Source organism: Neodiprion virginianus, chromosome 6, assembly GCF_021901495.1.
Source record: "Neodiprion virginianus isolate iyNeoVirg1 chromosome 6, iyNeoVirg1.1, whole genome shotgun sequence".
NCBI classification, from domain to species: Eukaryota; Metazoa; Arthropoda; class Insecta; order Hymenoptera; family Diprionidae; genus Neodiprion; species Neodiprion virginianus.
Window position 1 is genome coordinate 30,393,659 of NC_060882.1, and position 17,743 is coordinate 30,411,401.

General features: G+C 39.7%; 1 protein-coding gene across 8 annotated transcripts in view; it reads left to right on the forward strand.

Annotated features, from left to right (window-relative positions):
* The window catches only part of LOC124307205 (apoptosis-stimulating of p53 protein 1-like), a 34,798-nt gene that overhangs the window by 13,012 nt on the left and 4,043 nt on the right, over positions 1 to 17,743 (forward strand). For 7 of the 8 annotated variants that reach the window (XM_046768673.1, XM_046768679.1, XM_046768674.1 and 4 more), the window contains 8 exons: positions 1,114 to 1,293; positions 3,296 to 3,422; positions 5,185 to 5,369; positions 6,372 to 8,488; positions 13,529 to 14,320; positions 14,595 to 14,761; positions 16,219 to 16,418; positions 17,647 to 17,693. In XM_046768673.1, coding sequence (XP_046624629.1) covers positions 1,114 to 1,293; positions 3,296 to 3,422; positions 5,185 to 5,369; positions 6,372 to 8,488; positions 13,529 to 14,320; positions 14,595 to 14,761; positions 16,219 to 16,418; positions 17,647 to 17,682 — 3,804 coding nt within the window. In that variant the 3' untranslated portion in view covers positions 17,683 to 17,693. The remainder of the gene's footprint in view (positions 1 to 1,113; positions 1,294 to 3,295; positions 3,423 to 5,184; positions 5,370 to 6,371; positions 8,489 to 13,528; positions 14,321 to 14,594; positions 14,762 to 16,218; positions 16,419 to 17,646; positions 17,694 to 17,743) is intronic. The other variant, XM_046768676.1, reaches the window with a different exon arrangement.

Genomic DNA, 17,743 nt, shown 5'->3' on the forward strand with positions numbered 1-17,743 from the left:
GTATGTCAGCGCGAGTGACGGCACGTGATATTACCTGAAATCCCTAATTGAAGCGACTCTCTCTCTCTCATTGCCATACAACAACAAGTAAACACATAATATATCTCGCTTACTCTGACTTTTTACCAAGATATAGCGATTAGCCACAAATCTGGGCTTCAGGTAATATCAAATGTCGTTACTTCTATTGACGGATCTCTACGAGTGTTAACTCATGATTTACCCTGCGGTGTAAGGTATACAGGAAATACTTCTCGAAACGGGCTAGCCCATGTGGAGTTTGCCAACACCTGCAATACGGCCTCTTCTTGATCCAACTTTGGCGATTGGGAGTTGGTCGAACCAACGGTTCAGCGGTATCAACTAGTGCTGAGTAAATAGTCGATTGTCGTTTCCCCGCATCTTGTATTAACCCTCGACTTGCCATTGGAGCCAAGGCTGAGACGACGTGAATCCCAAAGTCAGTCTACGCGTGGTTTTAAACTTTTTTTCTCTCATGTCAAACGGTGCTTGGTGGATACTCAGACTGTCATTTTCCAGGACCTGATATTGAGTCTTTGAGTAAACACCGAACTTGAGACCGGTCCCTCGGGATTCCTAACATCCGTCTAAATGTTGCTCTGAACGTCGATTTACTAACGCCAACCTGCGCTGCAGGGCTGATACATCTTGTAACGTAGTCCTATACCTTTACTACGCACACTTCGGCGCTATCCTCTAGTCTCTACTCACAGAGAGAGAGAGAGAGAGAGAGAGAGAGAGAGAGAGAGAGAGAGAGAGAGAGAGAGAGAGAGAGGGAGAGAGGGAGAGAGGGAGAGAGGGAGAGAGGGAGAGAGAGAGTCCACCCTACAGCGGTTAGTGAAGCTCACAGAGCCACCTCGGCTGCCTCGAGTGGCCCGCTTCGTATATGGAATACACTAACAATGAGCATAATGTTATAACATCTACATGCGTTGTATGCATACTCATTGTCAATCGTTTTGTGTAAAATGTCTATATCCCCGTGCGTCCGACTGATCATACGACTATGTTCTCCACGACGATAGAGTGCAATCGCGAACGATAAATATAGTATAAGAGTCAGAAATTTGATGTTGAAATTTCGTTTTTCAGTTACCAGTGGGAGGTAGCGGGGCTGTGCTGGTGCTTAGCGAACTGGAGAATATGGCGGCCAGGCAACAGAGGGAGATCGCCCAGCAGAAGCGACTCTTGGAGCAGAGGGAAACTCGCCTAGCCGTGCTCCGGGGCGCACAGGTTACAACCACGTCCTTCAATATTATGCACAGAATTGGGGTGAATCAGGACTTGGTGATAGATCATTGCTACAAAATTTCTAACTCTCATTGCTTACAGAAATCTTTATATTATATTATACAGAAAGGAGGCGGCTAGAATGGGCCCCCTGTATAATCAAATGGAATTTAAAAAAAAATGTCGCTCACGCTTGAAATGTTTTATTGCGCCAAAACCAAAAAAATTGCGTGGTCGAAATTGGTCTAACGTTGTTCCTCCCTTAAGAGACCAATTTCGCCCGTTTCTCCCTTATATATACACACATACATACATACATACATACATATATATATATATATATATATATATTATAAATTGTACACGTGTATAAAACAAGGGCCTGACTACAAGTCGATTCAAGCCCATTTCGGGATAATTAGTGCAATTAAAACTTACGGTCAAACTCTACATACCGTTTTACTTAATATTTTAGCTCTGATTGTGAGTGAACTTGATCGACGCAACCCACTCAAACTATATCATGCATGTATATAAGAAAAGAGTCAAAACCCAATTGACTTCTTCTGTCACAGAGCTATTCATATACGCCGTGAACATCATAATATTTAAATGCCTATTTCAACTGGTTGCAAGCGGCGGTTGTGCGCAAGGGGTACGCAGGTCACAAGATTAGAAAAAGAATGTCTAAACTGTTGCACGCCAATAAATGACACTGATTTCGATGATTTTGTTTGAAAAAATCACATTTGCTCACGTATGCCGGCTTATAGGTATATACATATATGCGCGCGCGCGTGTGCGTGTGTAAAAAAATAAAAAAAATGTATTTGTTGAAGGCACGGCTACAGTTTTCCCACATTGTTCTCTTTATTTTCAAAAGTAGAATTTTCCATCCATCCATGTCTTCAATTCCAATACGAGTATAGTGAACGTACGGGGCATCTGGAGTAATTTCGCGACTTTTCAATAGATTTCTCAGACAGCTGACGTGAATAACTGACTCGTACTTATTACGCGAAATATGTAAATTCGTGCGGTTGGAATGTCATATTCGATTTCAAACCTTCACCCTTGTACCGTATCGTTGAATAAGATTATCCGCATCGGCGAAGTATGGATATAGGTATATCTTATGTGCGAATGGGTATGCATTCACGTGTGGATAACTCGAACTCCGATGAATCACCATAAGGTTGATATATGTAAATGGGCGGATTCAGTTCAACTCGTTTACCCTTCACTTTTCAACACCTTGGATTTTTTCTTCCTTTTGAAATTTCATCGTACTATGCGAGAGTACCTCCCCTGATTTTTTTTTTATCTCGGGTTATAGTTTCGGTATTCAATGGCTAAAATAAAACAATTCCTAAAATGGCATTTTGTACTTCGGATTTTAAATGGATTTGAAAACGCATTTCTTATTTTATATTATTAATGAAAAAATGTAAGCATTCGACCATTTGTCAACTTCCAGCTCTATTAAAATGGATTTTAAACTTATCAAAAAATTCAATGGCTAATATTCTAGAACGAAATTTTCTCACATCACAATAGATAATGTTAGAACTGCCTGGTCTTCATACTCAATTTTCGATTTAACTAGAGTCAAGTTACCAATGCATCAATTCTTTCGCTCGACTGAAACGGTGTTTTCATAAATATCTTGAATGTATTGCATACGTGGTTGAAGTCCGGAGGGTGGTAGAGTTGAGCTGGATGACCCCACGTATACATATTAAATGTATAATCTGAGAGCCTTTGACTAGCAATCGTATCGAATGGATTACAGATAGGTACAGTTAATTTTTTCAGGTCCTGTCTAAATCTTTTCGACGGCCACCCCGATTCGCAAGATCACGTAGCATTAAAATTCATACACGTGGAAAATAAATGTACGAATTTGTTGTTACATACTTATTCCTTGGTTATACATATACGTCATGTATACACGATGTCTGAATTTGAAAGGCTTAAAATAAAAATGAAACGGAATATATTACGAGAGATATATGTATAAACGTAATCGATGATATATTTTCAGGAGCCAGCACAGCAGGACAGACTGGCAAGGTTGAGGCATCGTCTAGATCAACAACAGAGCAAGCTCAATCGCCTCAGGCTTCTGAGATCGCAGACTGATCAGTCAAGAGCGAACAATGCCACGCTCAGTAAGTTACACAAATTTAATAACCATCTCGACTATCACGTAATGCTTTTAATTTACTGTTGACATTTTACGCTGCAATGTATCTGTAGAGTATATTTCACGTCATTCGGAACTTGATTTCAGCTGGTAATTAATCAATCTTGACGAATAATCAAAATATCGAAGCACAAGATGGTATTGCTGATTTATTTATTTTTCTATGATTTTCCGATTCAGAGCCTGGGTGTAATTCAGTGATTTAAGCACTGATATTCGTAGTACAGGTTTACCGATTGTGAGATATTCGACCAAGACCCTGCAGCATTTTTCCGTGTAACGCGCCCCAAGGATAATTTTTACTTAAATCGAATCAGAAATGGATTGAGAAAATCTCAGAAAATAAGAATTAAAAGGTTGAATTCGGTAGCAAGATTATGAGTGTGGGCGAATTTGTATGTCGCGACGGTGTTTGAAGTAATCAAGTTATACACGCGTATATTTGGTACATTGTGCGCCTAGATGGTTTATTTTACCCGAGAAGCATTCTGGAAATGGCTGACAGCCTTAAATCTCTTTAATTCATCGAAATTTGGATTTCTGTATTTTACTGTTAAATAATAATGTTCAATTATAGTATATCATGTCATGAAACTTGAACATCGTCGGATTTAGGGAACCCAGAAACGGAGAAAAGATTTCGATTTAGGCAATATTTTCCAATTTACTATTGCCATTTAATTTGGCATAGAAAGTTTCAGAATCTTTCCAAGTTCGCATTAAGTATGATGTTATCTAATTGAGGGATCGATTCATAACTTTTGGCACAGCCCTTGCGCCTAGCCACGGTGCGATGGAAGTATCTCCTTTAAGAGCGTTTCTTCCAAAGAAGCCATTGAAAGACTTCCTCAGATATTTTCGCCTTTCTACCGACTTACCTCGCGATAATATTTCCTATGGAAATTAAGATTTGCAAGTCCAAGAATGCATTGCCTCGTGAAACGAGTACGTACTTTACCAAGTATATTCGTTATACGATTATGCGTGAAAAAAAAATTTTTCCTTTAGTTTTCTAGAAATACCTGCTGCCTACAGAAACCTGTACAAAAAGTGTTCTGGATGACTGAAATCTGAATAAAAAACATTTGAATTGTAGAAAAAGCTGTGAAGCATTAAAATTAACTCACAATGAAATGTACGAAAAATTTATCGCCTGCATTCTCTGTTTTAAAGTTAGGAAAAAACATGCCAAGGGTTACGATCTTACGGCAAGTATATATTGTGAAGTTGGACCTCACTGTTTCGCGAAGTGTTGTTGAAGCAATTCTCGAAAGATTGAAGTTTCGCTTGACTGATTTTTGACGATAATGAATCAGTTTACAGTCGATTTGTACACTATTGACTGTGAACTGATAACCTATAGCAGATATTTGTGAACGTATGGTTGACATGTAGTCAACTCTTCGTCAGTCTCCGATTGGTTGACTTCATTTTCCGCCGACAATAAGTCAAATGTGAGTCGACTGTGTGCTACTTGGTTTGTAGCGCAGTTTCACTGACTGCTGACGTGTTCTAGATGATCTATACCGCGAATGCAGGATGAAACCCGTCGAGCAATGCAATTTCTATCCCTTTCTAATTATAAGTCATGTACCATTTACAATGTCACGAAAAATAATTTTCACACGTAACAAGTGAACTGACTTTGAACAGCTATACGTTATACAAATCATACACTTTGATTCATATTGGCAATTTATGCTTGTTATATTGATGTTAACATTTAGCGTCCGACCTCGACTGCATCAGAGCGCTTTTCAATGAGAAGGAAAAAGAACTGTCGTTAGCGGTAGCCAAAGTGGAAGAGTTGACCCGGCAACTGGAGGAATTGAGGGGTCGACACAACAATGGGACCGAACATCTATCAACTCCCGCGAGCGCGGAACTTGAAAAACTGCGTAGAGAACTCATGGTGACTAAAAAATATATTAATGTACCTAAATTTATTTTTCTATGTGGTATACACAAAGTTTATCCGTATGAAGATTAAGGTAGTGAATCTATTGCAAGAGTAGGCAATGCGATACAGTTTCATTGTTAACCAGTTCTTGTTATGATTTTGCATAGCTCCAAATTCAAATATCAAACCTACAGCTTGGGCTCATTCTTTACCCGCCATTCACCGAATCGCCGTCTCTTAATCAAAATTTAGAGCATTAATTGTGCCTATCGAATATTATACTGCATTCATAGAAATTCAAGGCGTATTTGTAATTGAAACTAGACATTTCAATAGCAAAATTTTTAAGAAAAAACCAAAGCACATACACGTACAGCTTCTGTGATAGTATGCCTCGATTGCTATAAAATTAACCAGCGTAAGTGTACGAAAATCTTCTTCGAAAGCTGTCTGTATAGTGTCTGAATTAAAACATATTTTTATGCAAGCGCGGATGCGTGCATAATTTTTAACGAGAAGGACGTACTACGGAGATGTGGCGATTTTTACGAAATAGTTACAAACAGCCCCGTTCAGCTATGTTTTATTGGTGTAGAATCGAAAGCTTTGCAATAGCAATACTCTATCACACTACAGTAATATGAACCTATACGTTATGTAGTTTCATTAATTACGTCAAAACTACAGTTAAGACTGATACACATATTAGCGAACAAAATTTTTTCTAGATTATCTAATTCTTGTACAACAGTAAACGCCCTAGACCGGCCAATCAAGAAATACGTTCCCGTATTATTGGTGGGCGAAGGACCTGGATAGTGTGGCATTACCGTGAGTCGGAGTTGGGGGAGGAACGTGACATCCGGTTGTTACGTACTATTTTGGGGGTGGACGTAGAAGCTATTTTAAATTATAGTAACGCTTGCGTTTGTCGAATGTGTATGTGAATAATTCGCAGTTTTTTCCAGAAACATGATTGAGTTATCATAAATTGGCATAAATTTCTGATTCTAGTACCGTAACAAAATGAACGAACAGCAAAACCAAGTTGTGTCCCAGCAAAGGTTGGCCTTGGTTCAACGCCAGGCGGAAATGGCAGCCATAGATGCAAGGATAGCACAACTCCAGGGCCGGCTCCAGCGTAAAAGAGCACTGAACCAACGATTGAGTCAACAATTAGGATCAAATCAACGCGTCGGTGTGAATCACTCAAACTTTGCCGATTCAAAACTTGAGTTTATTAGCAACAAAACGAGGCCGGCAGGTAACATCGCTGCCATAGAGCCATACTCGCACATACCTAATGATGATTTTTCATTGAACAAGAATGATCCGAAGTACCAAACATTGCCGTATAATACAAAGTTTGCCGTAAACTTCAAAATTGACGATGACGTTAATAAAAACAAAATACAACACAGCGCGAGCGCATCGCAGATAGGCCAAAGGTCGTTTCAGCAATACGGACATCAGATTGCCCACAGTCAATCGCAATCCCACGTCCAAGGCCAATCCCAGCCGCTGAAGTCACCGACGATCCTCAACTTTGTGCATCCAACGAACAATAACATAGCCAAAAACAACTTGAGCGTCGCCAGCGCGAGCGTTACCAACACCGCATCAACCACTATCGTCACTCCTACCTCTCATACTGCTGCAACTATCGCGGTCGCTTTTGGCACTAACGCTAACGAAAGTACGAAAGGTACTACCTCCACCACCATGAGCACCCCCACTATTACCACCACCAGCACCACCACTACCAACAGCAACAATAACGACACAAGCAGCAACAGTAACTGCGGTAATCATAGCAATAGCAGCATCGGCAACCTTACCACCACAAATAATAATAACAGCAGCAACATCAACAACAATAACAACAATAACCACAACAGCAACAAAAACGACAATAACAACAGTAACAGCAACAGCAATGGCAACAACAACAACAACACCGTCTACAGTTTTGGTGATCAACAAAACTTGAGGATTCATAATCAAAAACAACACGGTGATGGCAACTCCTGCTCCGGTACAAATATTGTCAGCAACGTCGCACAATCTCTTTCGCACAATCAGAACTACAGATCTATGACGTTTCATCAGAAGCCCGTATCTAGCGTGGCACCCAGTTTTCCGGTAAAATCGCCTATTTATCAGACATCTTCGACAAAGATTCATCCCGTAATGCCACAGACATTGAGCTTGATAGGCCACGGACAATTACCAGCCACGCAAGCTTACAACTCAAATGGCCAAGAGCACAACTATTTCGCGAACCAAAGACAAAACTTCGCAGCCGTCAATCAAGCGCATATATCTCAAGGTAGTGGAATCAGCGATAACATATATAATAATCAATCACAAAGTTCATCGAATCTTTTGACGAACGGAACAAGTCTTACACAATGCTCGGCGAATTTACAAGCCAACTACTCCGGCAATCCCTTCGCTCAAAGTCAGAATCAAACTCAAATTCACTGTCAGCAGAACCAGCAATTATCGCCAAACACGAATTCTAGTAATGATGCGCAAAACGACAACGTGATCAAGGCAGATTCCGTAACGAAGATTGACCAAAATATAGTCAAGTACGATAATTTACAATCCCAGTTTGACGAGCGGCGAGAATCGATAAAACCTTACGAACAACCGGCAAGGCATGATCAAACCCATGGTAAATACGACCATATGCAAATAAAATATGAGCAGCAACAATTAAAATTTGATCACTCCGCAAAGTATAATGACAACAATCAACTCTTGGCCAAGTATGAACATGTACAATCATTGCAACAATTCAAACAGGAACAAAGTCATTCAATATTTGATAACGCAGCTGGACATATGTTGCTTCAGAACTCAAAGTTCGACCACCACACGGCAAAGTATGACCACCCTACCAAATTCGAACTTTCCGGAAATAAATTACCGGATAAATCATACGAGTACGAACGACTGAAGTATGACTCTGACCGGAGGCTCACAAGGGGGGATGATAAGATCAAGCCTGCTCTACCACCGAAACCTAACAAACCCAACCCTCCGCCCAGATTGATTCACCACGAGAAAGTCGAAGTCAGTTCCGATATCGCCGATGGAAAGGCCTTGGTTGTCGTTGGCGCGAGGTAGCTATATACGCATTTATAAATCACTTAATCTCGTACATGGGTATGAATGTGTTTGTATTATAGGTATGCGTGTATGGTGTACACCCGAGCGAAGTCGATTCTGACCCCTCTTGTTTTAGCCACCTCAGAAATGTCGAGGGGCTACGGAAACAAAATTTATGCACAATGCAGAAAATGTGAAAGTCAGGCCGTTAGGAAACTCGACTAAAATTCAGGATCAAAACCAAAATGAGAAGCTCAATATACTAATATATGTACACACATGAGGTAGGAAATTAATATAAAATTGAGATAAAGTTCGCACGAGAGAAACGAGATTTGTAAATTGCGCGGCTATACGCATGTATTTTCCGTTACAAGAGTCAATTTTCAAGGTGTTCGGTGAGTAAAGTTGTGGCGAACGTGAGTCCGCCTGGCTATGCCATATGGCAAGAGTGCACATTGCGAGCTTCGACATTACATATCCCGCTAACAATAAGTATAAATTAAATTTCGGAATTTTTCATATTCCGGCTTTGCAACTGCAAGACATATCCTCAATTTGACTATGTTTTTTTATCATGCAAGAGATTCCATTTGGTTTTTCTCTAATATTTAAAGCTTGTGATACATAAGCAGTAATGTAGTAATAGTCAGTTGGACCAGTTTCCTGGTTATCTTTACCACAATAAGTAATATGTTCAACGTTGATTAGCTTCTCTCCTTCGATAAAATTTTTACTGGTAAATGCGCACTGTCCGAATGCACAAATGTCCGATAAAATTAATATCATTGTACTTGAAACTTACCGCAATTTATTTATTTACGTATATTTTTTTACATTTATCAGCTGCTGTTCTATCCTAAATAGGGCGTTTTAGATATTCCCCACGGGGCGGCGCGAGCATAGAGTTCACACGCCAAAAACGTAGGAATTATTCGTATCATGATGGTTGTATTTTAAACCGCTTTGTGTCAGCATTTGTCGTCCGCATTTGATCTCAATAAAACCCTGGTAACGAAAAACTTTTCTGTCCCAGAATAATTTCTTCAACAATTTATTGATGGCGAACAAAAAAATACGTCCAGTTGAAAATGATACCACACTTTTTTCACAACTTGAACTATGTTCGGTAAAATTTTCAAGTGAATCGGGAAGACCCCAATGAAATTCTTTCAATCGCGATTTTCGGGGAGTCAAGAATTACTTGGGATCCAAAACTATGGAACACTCTTCAAAAGATCGTAAGGTATGAGATTCTGGCCGGACATTAAATTCGGTGACCAGCGACCGAAAACCACACTGTTTCGAGTGGAATATCCCATGTACAGGGTGAGTAGGTACAAACTGCGGAAATAGGAGGAGCTTCTTATCGAATAATTGTCGCCCTGTAGCCAGTTAGATGAGTTAATAAGAAGTACGTTCACGTATTCGTTGGCTCTGTCGGCTATCATCTCGGATGTACGTATTTACAGTAAAATGCACAAATGACTTGACCTTTCGGCAAGTTTGGCTTCGGTCCGAAAGAAAATGCGAGTTCAATTCTACACAAATTATGTGACAATAACTGTCGATGCAGCTGATATGAGAAAATGGAATGAATTGTTACCTAATTTGTACAGAATCGAAGTCGCATTTTATTTTGGATCGGAACAAAGTTAGCCGGAAGGTTAATGGATTTATGCATTTTACTGCACCTATATAGCGTAATTGACTACTCCGATGTTAATGATGAAAACAATTGTACTAATGAACGATATCGAATTTGTTGTCAAATATTACTTTTGTCAAATGACGACTAGTTTCCCAATGCACTCCTGACTTAACTTTGTTATCAACGGAGACGCCTCTCAATTTCACCAATTTTCTTGGAAATCGTGAAAACTGGTTACTAAACATTTCTTATTTCAGTTGAGGGTAATCTGCTTATTATAAGCCGCCAATATCAAATCATCGAAACTTCCCTCCTATATCGATATCGACGTTGCTTTAATTAATAGTAATGTTAGTAGTTACCTGACCACTGGTCTTGATTGGCTGCGGGGCGGCAACTATTGATCAGGTAATTCCCACCTATTCTCGAATTTTTCATAGACTCACCCTGTACGCATATCTGTAATTTTTTTTCTTTTTTTATCGAAACAAAAATATGTATATTTCGCATGATTTTATAAAAGTACTGGTTAACTCATGAGATACGATTAAGATTGAATACTTCCTTCCCATATCATGTCTTAACTTTGGTGCATAATTACCAATTATTTTCATGAATTGCAGATTTATGATTAATACATTATCATATATGTTCAACGATACGTCACAAATATTGAAGATTGAAGTTGAACGTAATCTGCGTCAAATACATAACAGTTTTCGGCGTATGACCGAATCTTAATCACATTTTGTAAGTTAACCAATGACAATATTCTGGCAAAAACATACATAGTCTGCAGTTTCGCAGCCACAAAAATTTTGTGTAAACTAAATCGCACCTTAAAGTACAATATTATTGAACCAAATTCTGACAAACGATATCATTCAATCAAATTCCGAATTCCGATGTTCTCGAAATAAATTCCAAGATACGACGTTGTTTTATTCAGCTGTTAACCAGGTATAAAGGCTGCTTACCTTTTATTTTTTCTCTGAAAGATCTCAAGACCCCTCCGTTATCACAACTTACTCTCAACATCAAAAAAACAAAATTCTGACGGCCCAGCTAATCGAAATCTTAATCGTTGATGCATCCCTAAATTCATACATAATTAAGGCTTGCACAGAGTAACATCTGAATTTATGCATTTACTCCAGAAAATTTACCTTCGAGTCTCAAAATGGCATGTCGCAAGCAATTGAAGAAAGAAGGGAAACAAAAGGACCGAACATGCGTGTCTTATGTGACCGCAATTCAGCACAGACTTGAAAATACAGATATATATATATATATATATATATATGTATGTATGTATATTACGTATGTGTATAATGTATATATATATATATGTATATACATATGTATATTATGTACCGCAGATAATACGAGTGCGATGAGTTGTAGAGTTGGGATATTTCTTAACAAATGCCTTGTAATCTAACGCCAGATGGACCTTGTTTTCAACAAGTACGGCTGAAAAAAATATCTTTGGGATAAATAATAAAAAGACGCTATCCGTTCGCTTCTGGAACGCTGGAAGTTTTCGAAATAATATGTCCGGAGGAGTCGAGGAAGTGGAGGAGATAACATACATCATACATCGATTACTCGCGGTTGCACATCTATATGTGTATTTAATATCGGTTGCGTATTTTCTTCAGTGAGAAATTACAACATGATCACCGGGTTAATTATAAATGTTAATTAGTCCGCGATCGATTTGGCGAGACGATCGTGGACTGTCGGGAATAATGCATCTCAGAATAGAATGGTTGGAATGGAGGGGGGCAGCGGGGGGCATTCGTGACACGCACAACAGTCGAGTCCCGGGTTCTATGCTCTCTCTTGTCTCGAATTCGATTACTCTGATTGATAGACAAGTGCGATCGAGTCTTCAGTCTCGTCGTATACGTAAGTCTGCTGTTCAAAGGGTCTCGGGTCCATCGGCGTAAAATTTCCGGTTCGCCTCAGCTTCCGCATTTGATAGTGCGTCGAACGTATACCTCACCCTTACTCTCTCCTCACCTCGACACGTGTCTCTTCTAGTTTCCCACCAGTTTACTGTATAAAAAAGTTGTTTCATGATTCTCATCGTCGCATCGCAGAAAGAATCGTGTGAGTTTCATTTTATGCTTTTATTCTCCGAAAGCCTCAACCCACCAGTCCAGCCCTCCAGAGGAGATGAACCTGTTACAGCTTTCATTAAAAGACTCGTCGTTACAGATTTTACTTACTGTATATGCTTTACCTAGTACATGATAATGAAATATAAAATTCACCAAAATGCTTGGTTTACCCTTCGATCAAGTTTGGTAATATAAAAACTAAAAATTGCTGTCTCGTCAAATCATATTTAGAATATCGAATGAACTATACATTTTGAATCTCTATGTAGATACGGGTATTCTAGAGTATGTTTTACGAGTTTCAAAATATCCATCTTGAATCTGGCGATAACGAGAGATTGTATATCCTAAAAAAAAAAAAAAAAACCCGTAGAATTTCCGTAATTTTCAACAACAGAATCTATACGCTACGCGTACGCATGTGCGCGTAGTTGCTTCACACCGAAATGTCTCATCTCTCGATCTTATCGAAGCACGCTATAATCGTCTCGAGTAGGCGCTGAATGTGAATTAATTTTGCAATATGATCCCTACAAAGATTTAATACAAGCAAACACTCTGCATTGACGTTAATAACGGAAGGATGCTTCATAACCTGTCTTTGAAGAGCTCGATGGTACGTCCTGCCTGGTCCCCCTCGCCCTCGCACATACACTCGCCGGTCTTTAGTCTTCTGTTTTCAATGTTGCTTTCAAAATTGGTGTATCTGAAGGGACCCATAAATTCATTCATCCATATGTATCTCAGTTTCCTGATTTATTTTTAGTACTGAATTTCGGAAACATTGGCTGAGTAGCTTCATCAAGGGAGAGAAATACTTGTTTTTAAGTTTGCCACGGAAGGGATCGAGTAACATTTGCTTATGTTGTTCATATACATACCTATATCATATTATGGGGATTCGCATAGCCATTCCTTCGATTTCAGCGAAGCGTGGAACCTGTCGCTATAAAACCAACGCCAAACTTAGTTTTCAAAGCAATTCTATTATAGAAACTGTGAAATTTTCATCTCGATCGCATTCATCAGTTGAGAATTAAACATTTTTCTTTATTTTATTTGTATTACAGTACTGAAATCTGCATGACAAAAGAGTGCAATAATTCAGGACTTTCACATTATCACCATATATTAGTGGCTAAATTTTCCTCGACATGCATTCTCAGCTGAAACAAACTGTATGTATACGTAATGTATCGTTATGACCCAACTTAGATTTAAGTGCGTGAAAGCATATAAATGAATTATATGATCGAAAGTGTGGTGTATCATCCCAGGGTGGAAACGGACGAAGACATACCTCCAATCCCAACCTCGGAACCCCCGGAATCACCTACGGACGTCCAGAGTCATCAAATAATCAAGGCGCGACCGTTGGCGCTGAAGAAGGCTTCCCTCGCCGACCAACCCAAGCTCAGATACTCAAAGTCAAATGTCCACGTATCTATAAACAGACGTATTGAGATGCCCCCCGCATTCCTTTTTCCTGAAACGGAAATACCTGCGGATCTCATGCAAAGTGATCAGATTGAATTGCCGGAAAACAGTGGGATTAAACGAAGACCTGAGTCCGCGGAAAAAGTGGATCAATTAGAACAGCCGAACAATGAGCGACCGACGGAGGAATGTGACATCGTCGATGCGTTGAACGTCCTGAATGCCGACGAGAGACAACCGTTGCAAGGCGGTGGCGAGAAACTCGCGTCCAAGGGTACCGGTAACAACAACAACGACATGGTCGATCGCGGCAGGACGGACAGTGACCAACATCAAGACTGCTCCAAAGCTGACGTGATAAGGAGGAAAAAGGGTAATCTCAAATCTACGACGGGAAAAGCTAACGTCTCACGCAGGGTATCGTTCGATCCTCTTGCCTTGTTATTGGACGCCAGTCTCGAGGGTGAATTGGAATTAGTGAAGAAGACAGCGAAGGAGGTCGCAAACCCGAGCTCCGCAAATGACGAGGGTATAACCGCTCTCCACAATGCAATATGCGCGGGACATTTGGAGATCGTCAAGTTTCTCGTAGAGTTCGGCTGCGACGTAAACGCGCAAGATAGCGATGGATGGTGAGTTTCTTTTCTCCACTCTACCTACATGCCCTGCAAGTATACCTACGTTATATTCCTCCGGTTTCACCTCTCTAATTGATTTCCATGCGAACATACTGTTATGAAGATATTTTATATTTTCTCGAATTCAAATCGATCATCTCAAAGTCCTTGCCATACAATCATCTTGTGCTCAGAAATGTGCGGCAAGGGCTGACACTTTTTTTCAACAGCCATGCAGTTGTATATTGAATTCGTATAATTGAATCATGTATATTCTGCCGTGTTAAAGGACACCGCTGCATTGCGCAGCCAGCTGCAATAATCTATCGATGGTAAGATTTCTGGTTGAGCACGGAGCATGCATATTTGCTACGACGCTCTCCGACCACGAGACCGCTGCCGAAAAGTGTGAGGAAGATGAAGAGGGTTTTGACGGCTGCTCTGAATACTTATACAGTGAGTGAAATTGCACCTGTTACATTTTGATTATGCTGTACTCAGCATGACATGTAGTATAACATAGTATACAGGTATATTATCAAGCCATGGATATTCTTGAAATAATGATTCCTCAACCTTATAGCTCGCACCGCGTAACACAATAATTTCCCACCCAAATGATGGTAAACGAACAGAAATTGTAGGAATAACATGACTAGATGTGATACTTGCTGCTTGCGAATCAGTGAGCCAGTTTCACGTACATATAATGTATCTGAAAACTGATTTAAACATTTTATATGATTGTATAATATCGAGCTCGTATTAGATTACTATCTTCTAAGCACTACTATCATTACCAAGTTAGATTTCACGACCCCACCAAACGATAGATTAGGTAGTGAAATATATTCGGTACATGATTTACGTATCTACGCTGGAATTCAGCATTAATAAATATCTGATTTCGTTGTCATCGCTGTCGTACCATGAGTGGTCGTATTCTGTAAATCTAATATCTTTGTCCAAACTAACGTCAGCGCGAGGAAACTGTCGAATTTTCCACACTCTAATATTTGAATTAGGATATTTTCACCACCCCTCACTAAATTCATTCTAAATTTTACATCAAGGTTAGGTTTCATACCATAAAACTACATTTTACATTAAATGGAAAATAAGAGTGCTGCATCAGAAGCCCCTGTAGCTTTTATTCTATCACGAGTGTCAGCGTAGTTTTCCTTCAAGTTGTTCATATGGAAACTATTGATAATTCATATTTTGCTGCGGCCTCTCTATGTCATTTTTATAGTGATGCGACTTTCAAACGAATTTTATACATGTGTGGTCTTAAGATGACGGCAATTCTAGAGCGACCAATTTGACGAGGGGAGCAATACGACAAATTATACATACAGCTCAGTTATCCGTTCACTGATTGCATTAAAATAGAGCAATGAAAGTTCTTCGGACTCGAATTCTAAAAAAATTATCGAATTTCTCAGCTAATCGTGTAAGGCGTGAAATATCCGACAACATTTTCGTCGCATAGACCGTAGAATTCTCTTCGCGACAAAGAGACTGCGTCGGGTCGTACGTGACGTTTTTTTCTATATCCTTGGCGCGAGACTTTACGGTGGATCTTGATATTCTTGATATATTATAATACGCGTCGTGCAATACTTAATCGTATTGTGATCTTCGCATTCTTCACTTTGGGAGTAATTTGCGGCTGCGTAATATGTACATAATTGACCATTTCATTGCGTTCAAAGCAAGTGTAGCTTTGACATTCGTTCCCTGTATCTAGGTCGGAGTCGTTTTTCACAACGAGACTGCAGTTAGCAGGGATATCTGTATGACAGTCGACAGGTTGTATACCGATCCTGGTAAACCGGGAAGTCAGGGAAATTCATTTTGAGATTTCAGTATACACTATAAACATTAATAATTAGCTAAACCTGACGTTCTAGGCGTGCAAGAGAAACTGGGCATAATGAACAACGGACAGGTGTATGCGGTATTCGATTATGATGCGCAGCACAGCGACGAGCTTTCCTTGAAAAATGGCGACTCCCTGGTTGTGGTCAGGAAAGGTGACGACAACGAGCGAGAATGGTGGTGGAGCAAGCTCGCGCACCGCGAGGGATACGTACCACGAAATTTACTCGGGGTAAGTGGGAAATTGACAACATTATACGATGTGCGTACCTACTGTGTGTGCACAATGAAAAGTTAAATGTTGATCTGTCTTTAGGCGGTCAAATTCAGGGTGTTATATTTCATCGCACGACCCCTACGATCTCTCTGGCACGTGTATAGGATGTATTCAAGTATAATAATTGCTCCGAAACAGTTGATCCCAGAATAATACGGGCTGTAGACTCGCAACCTGCGACTACTTAAACTACCCGTAAATTTATGCCCTCCAGCAGCGCGCTATTGAAATTACAACACGTATGATCGTTAGACTTTCATTTATTGTTCCATTTTTGCCACCAGTTTTTATACCTATGTCTGTTTTCACGGGTAGTCGAAAATATACGACATTGGGTGGTCTGACGAGTGCTTCCCGAAAGTATCCTGAGGAATGCAATACCTCGCCTAATGTTTTCTAATGCGTCTCTTTTTGTGACAGTATCGGGTTGCAATTAACGTGTGGTTTCAACCGCTGAAATCGGCGGCACCATATCTTGAGAGCCTGTAAATGGCTCATAAATATGACTATAGAAATATCGTGCAATAAATCGCAGATGATTTTTCTCGGTATACGGTAAATCCCGCGGAAGGCACTCTGTCGTCTATTAAAAAATAACACATTGTATAAAGAAATTGAGTTGTGAAGATTGTGTAAAAAAATCCCACTATACCGGTCATGATTCATGCATTACAATATTACGGTTAAAAATTACTCGTACTGTAAACACTGAATATCTATTACATTCACACGTAAGCACTAGTTTAATAATTTGTCCACTTGATATACGTTCAGTAAACTGCCACATACCTAATTTGTTCCAGAAAAGAATACTTGACGCAAATTAGTCTCCTAAACTTGGCTACATGATAATTAAAAATTCGTGTAATGATTTCAGGCATGGCAGGGAAACCAATTTTATAATTATGATCTGTACCCTACTTTTCGAATGAATACTTTTTAATGACGGTAAATCCTTCACTAGCGTAAACAATACATGTACCCTGCAAATGAAGTATAAGCTAAACAAACCTTTGTAACAGTCCCAACTATCGCAGTCTGTAAGTCGTGCATGAAGTAGCATCTGTTTGTTCTGGTGCATGTCAGTTATTGAATCATGGCGCCGTGTTTAATTCTCTGAAAGATCATGACAACGAAAAATAATGATATAATTAATGTTCCAACTTTTTTCCTTTAATTCCAGCTCTACGCACGAGTCCAACCGGCGAAGATGGACTAGAAGACTTTCACGTAAGATATTTTTATTATTATACTTGTGTACTTGGTGTCTTCGTCCAGAC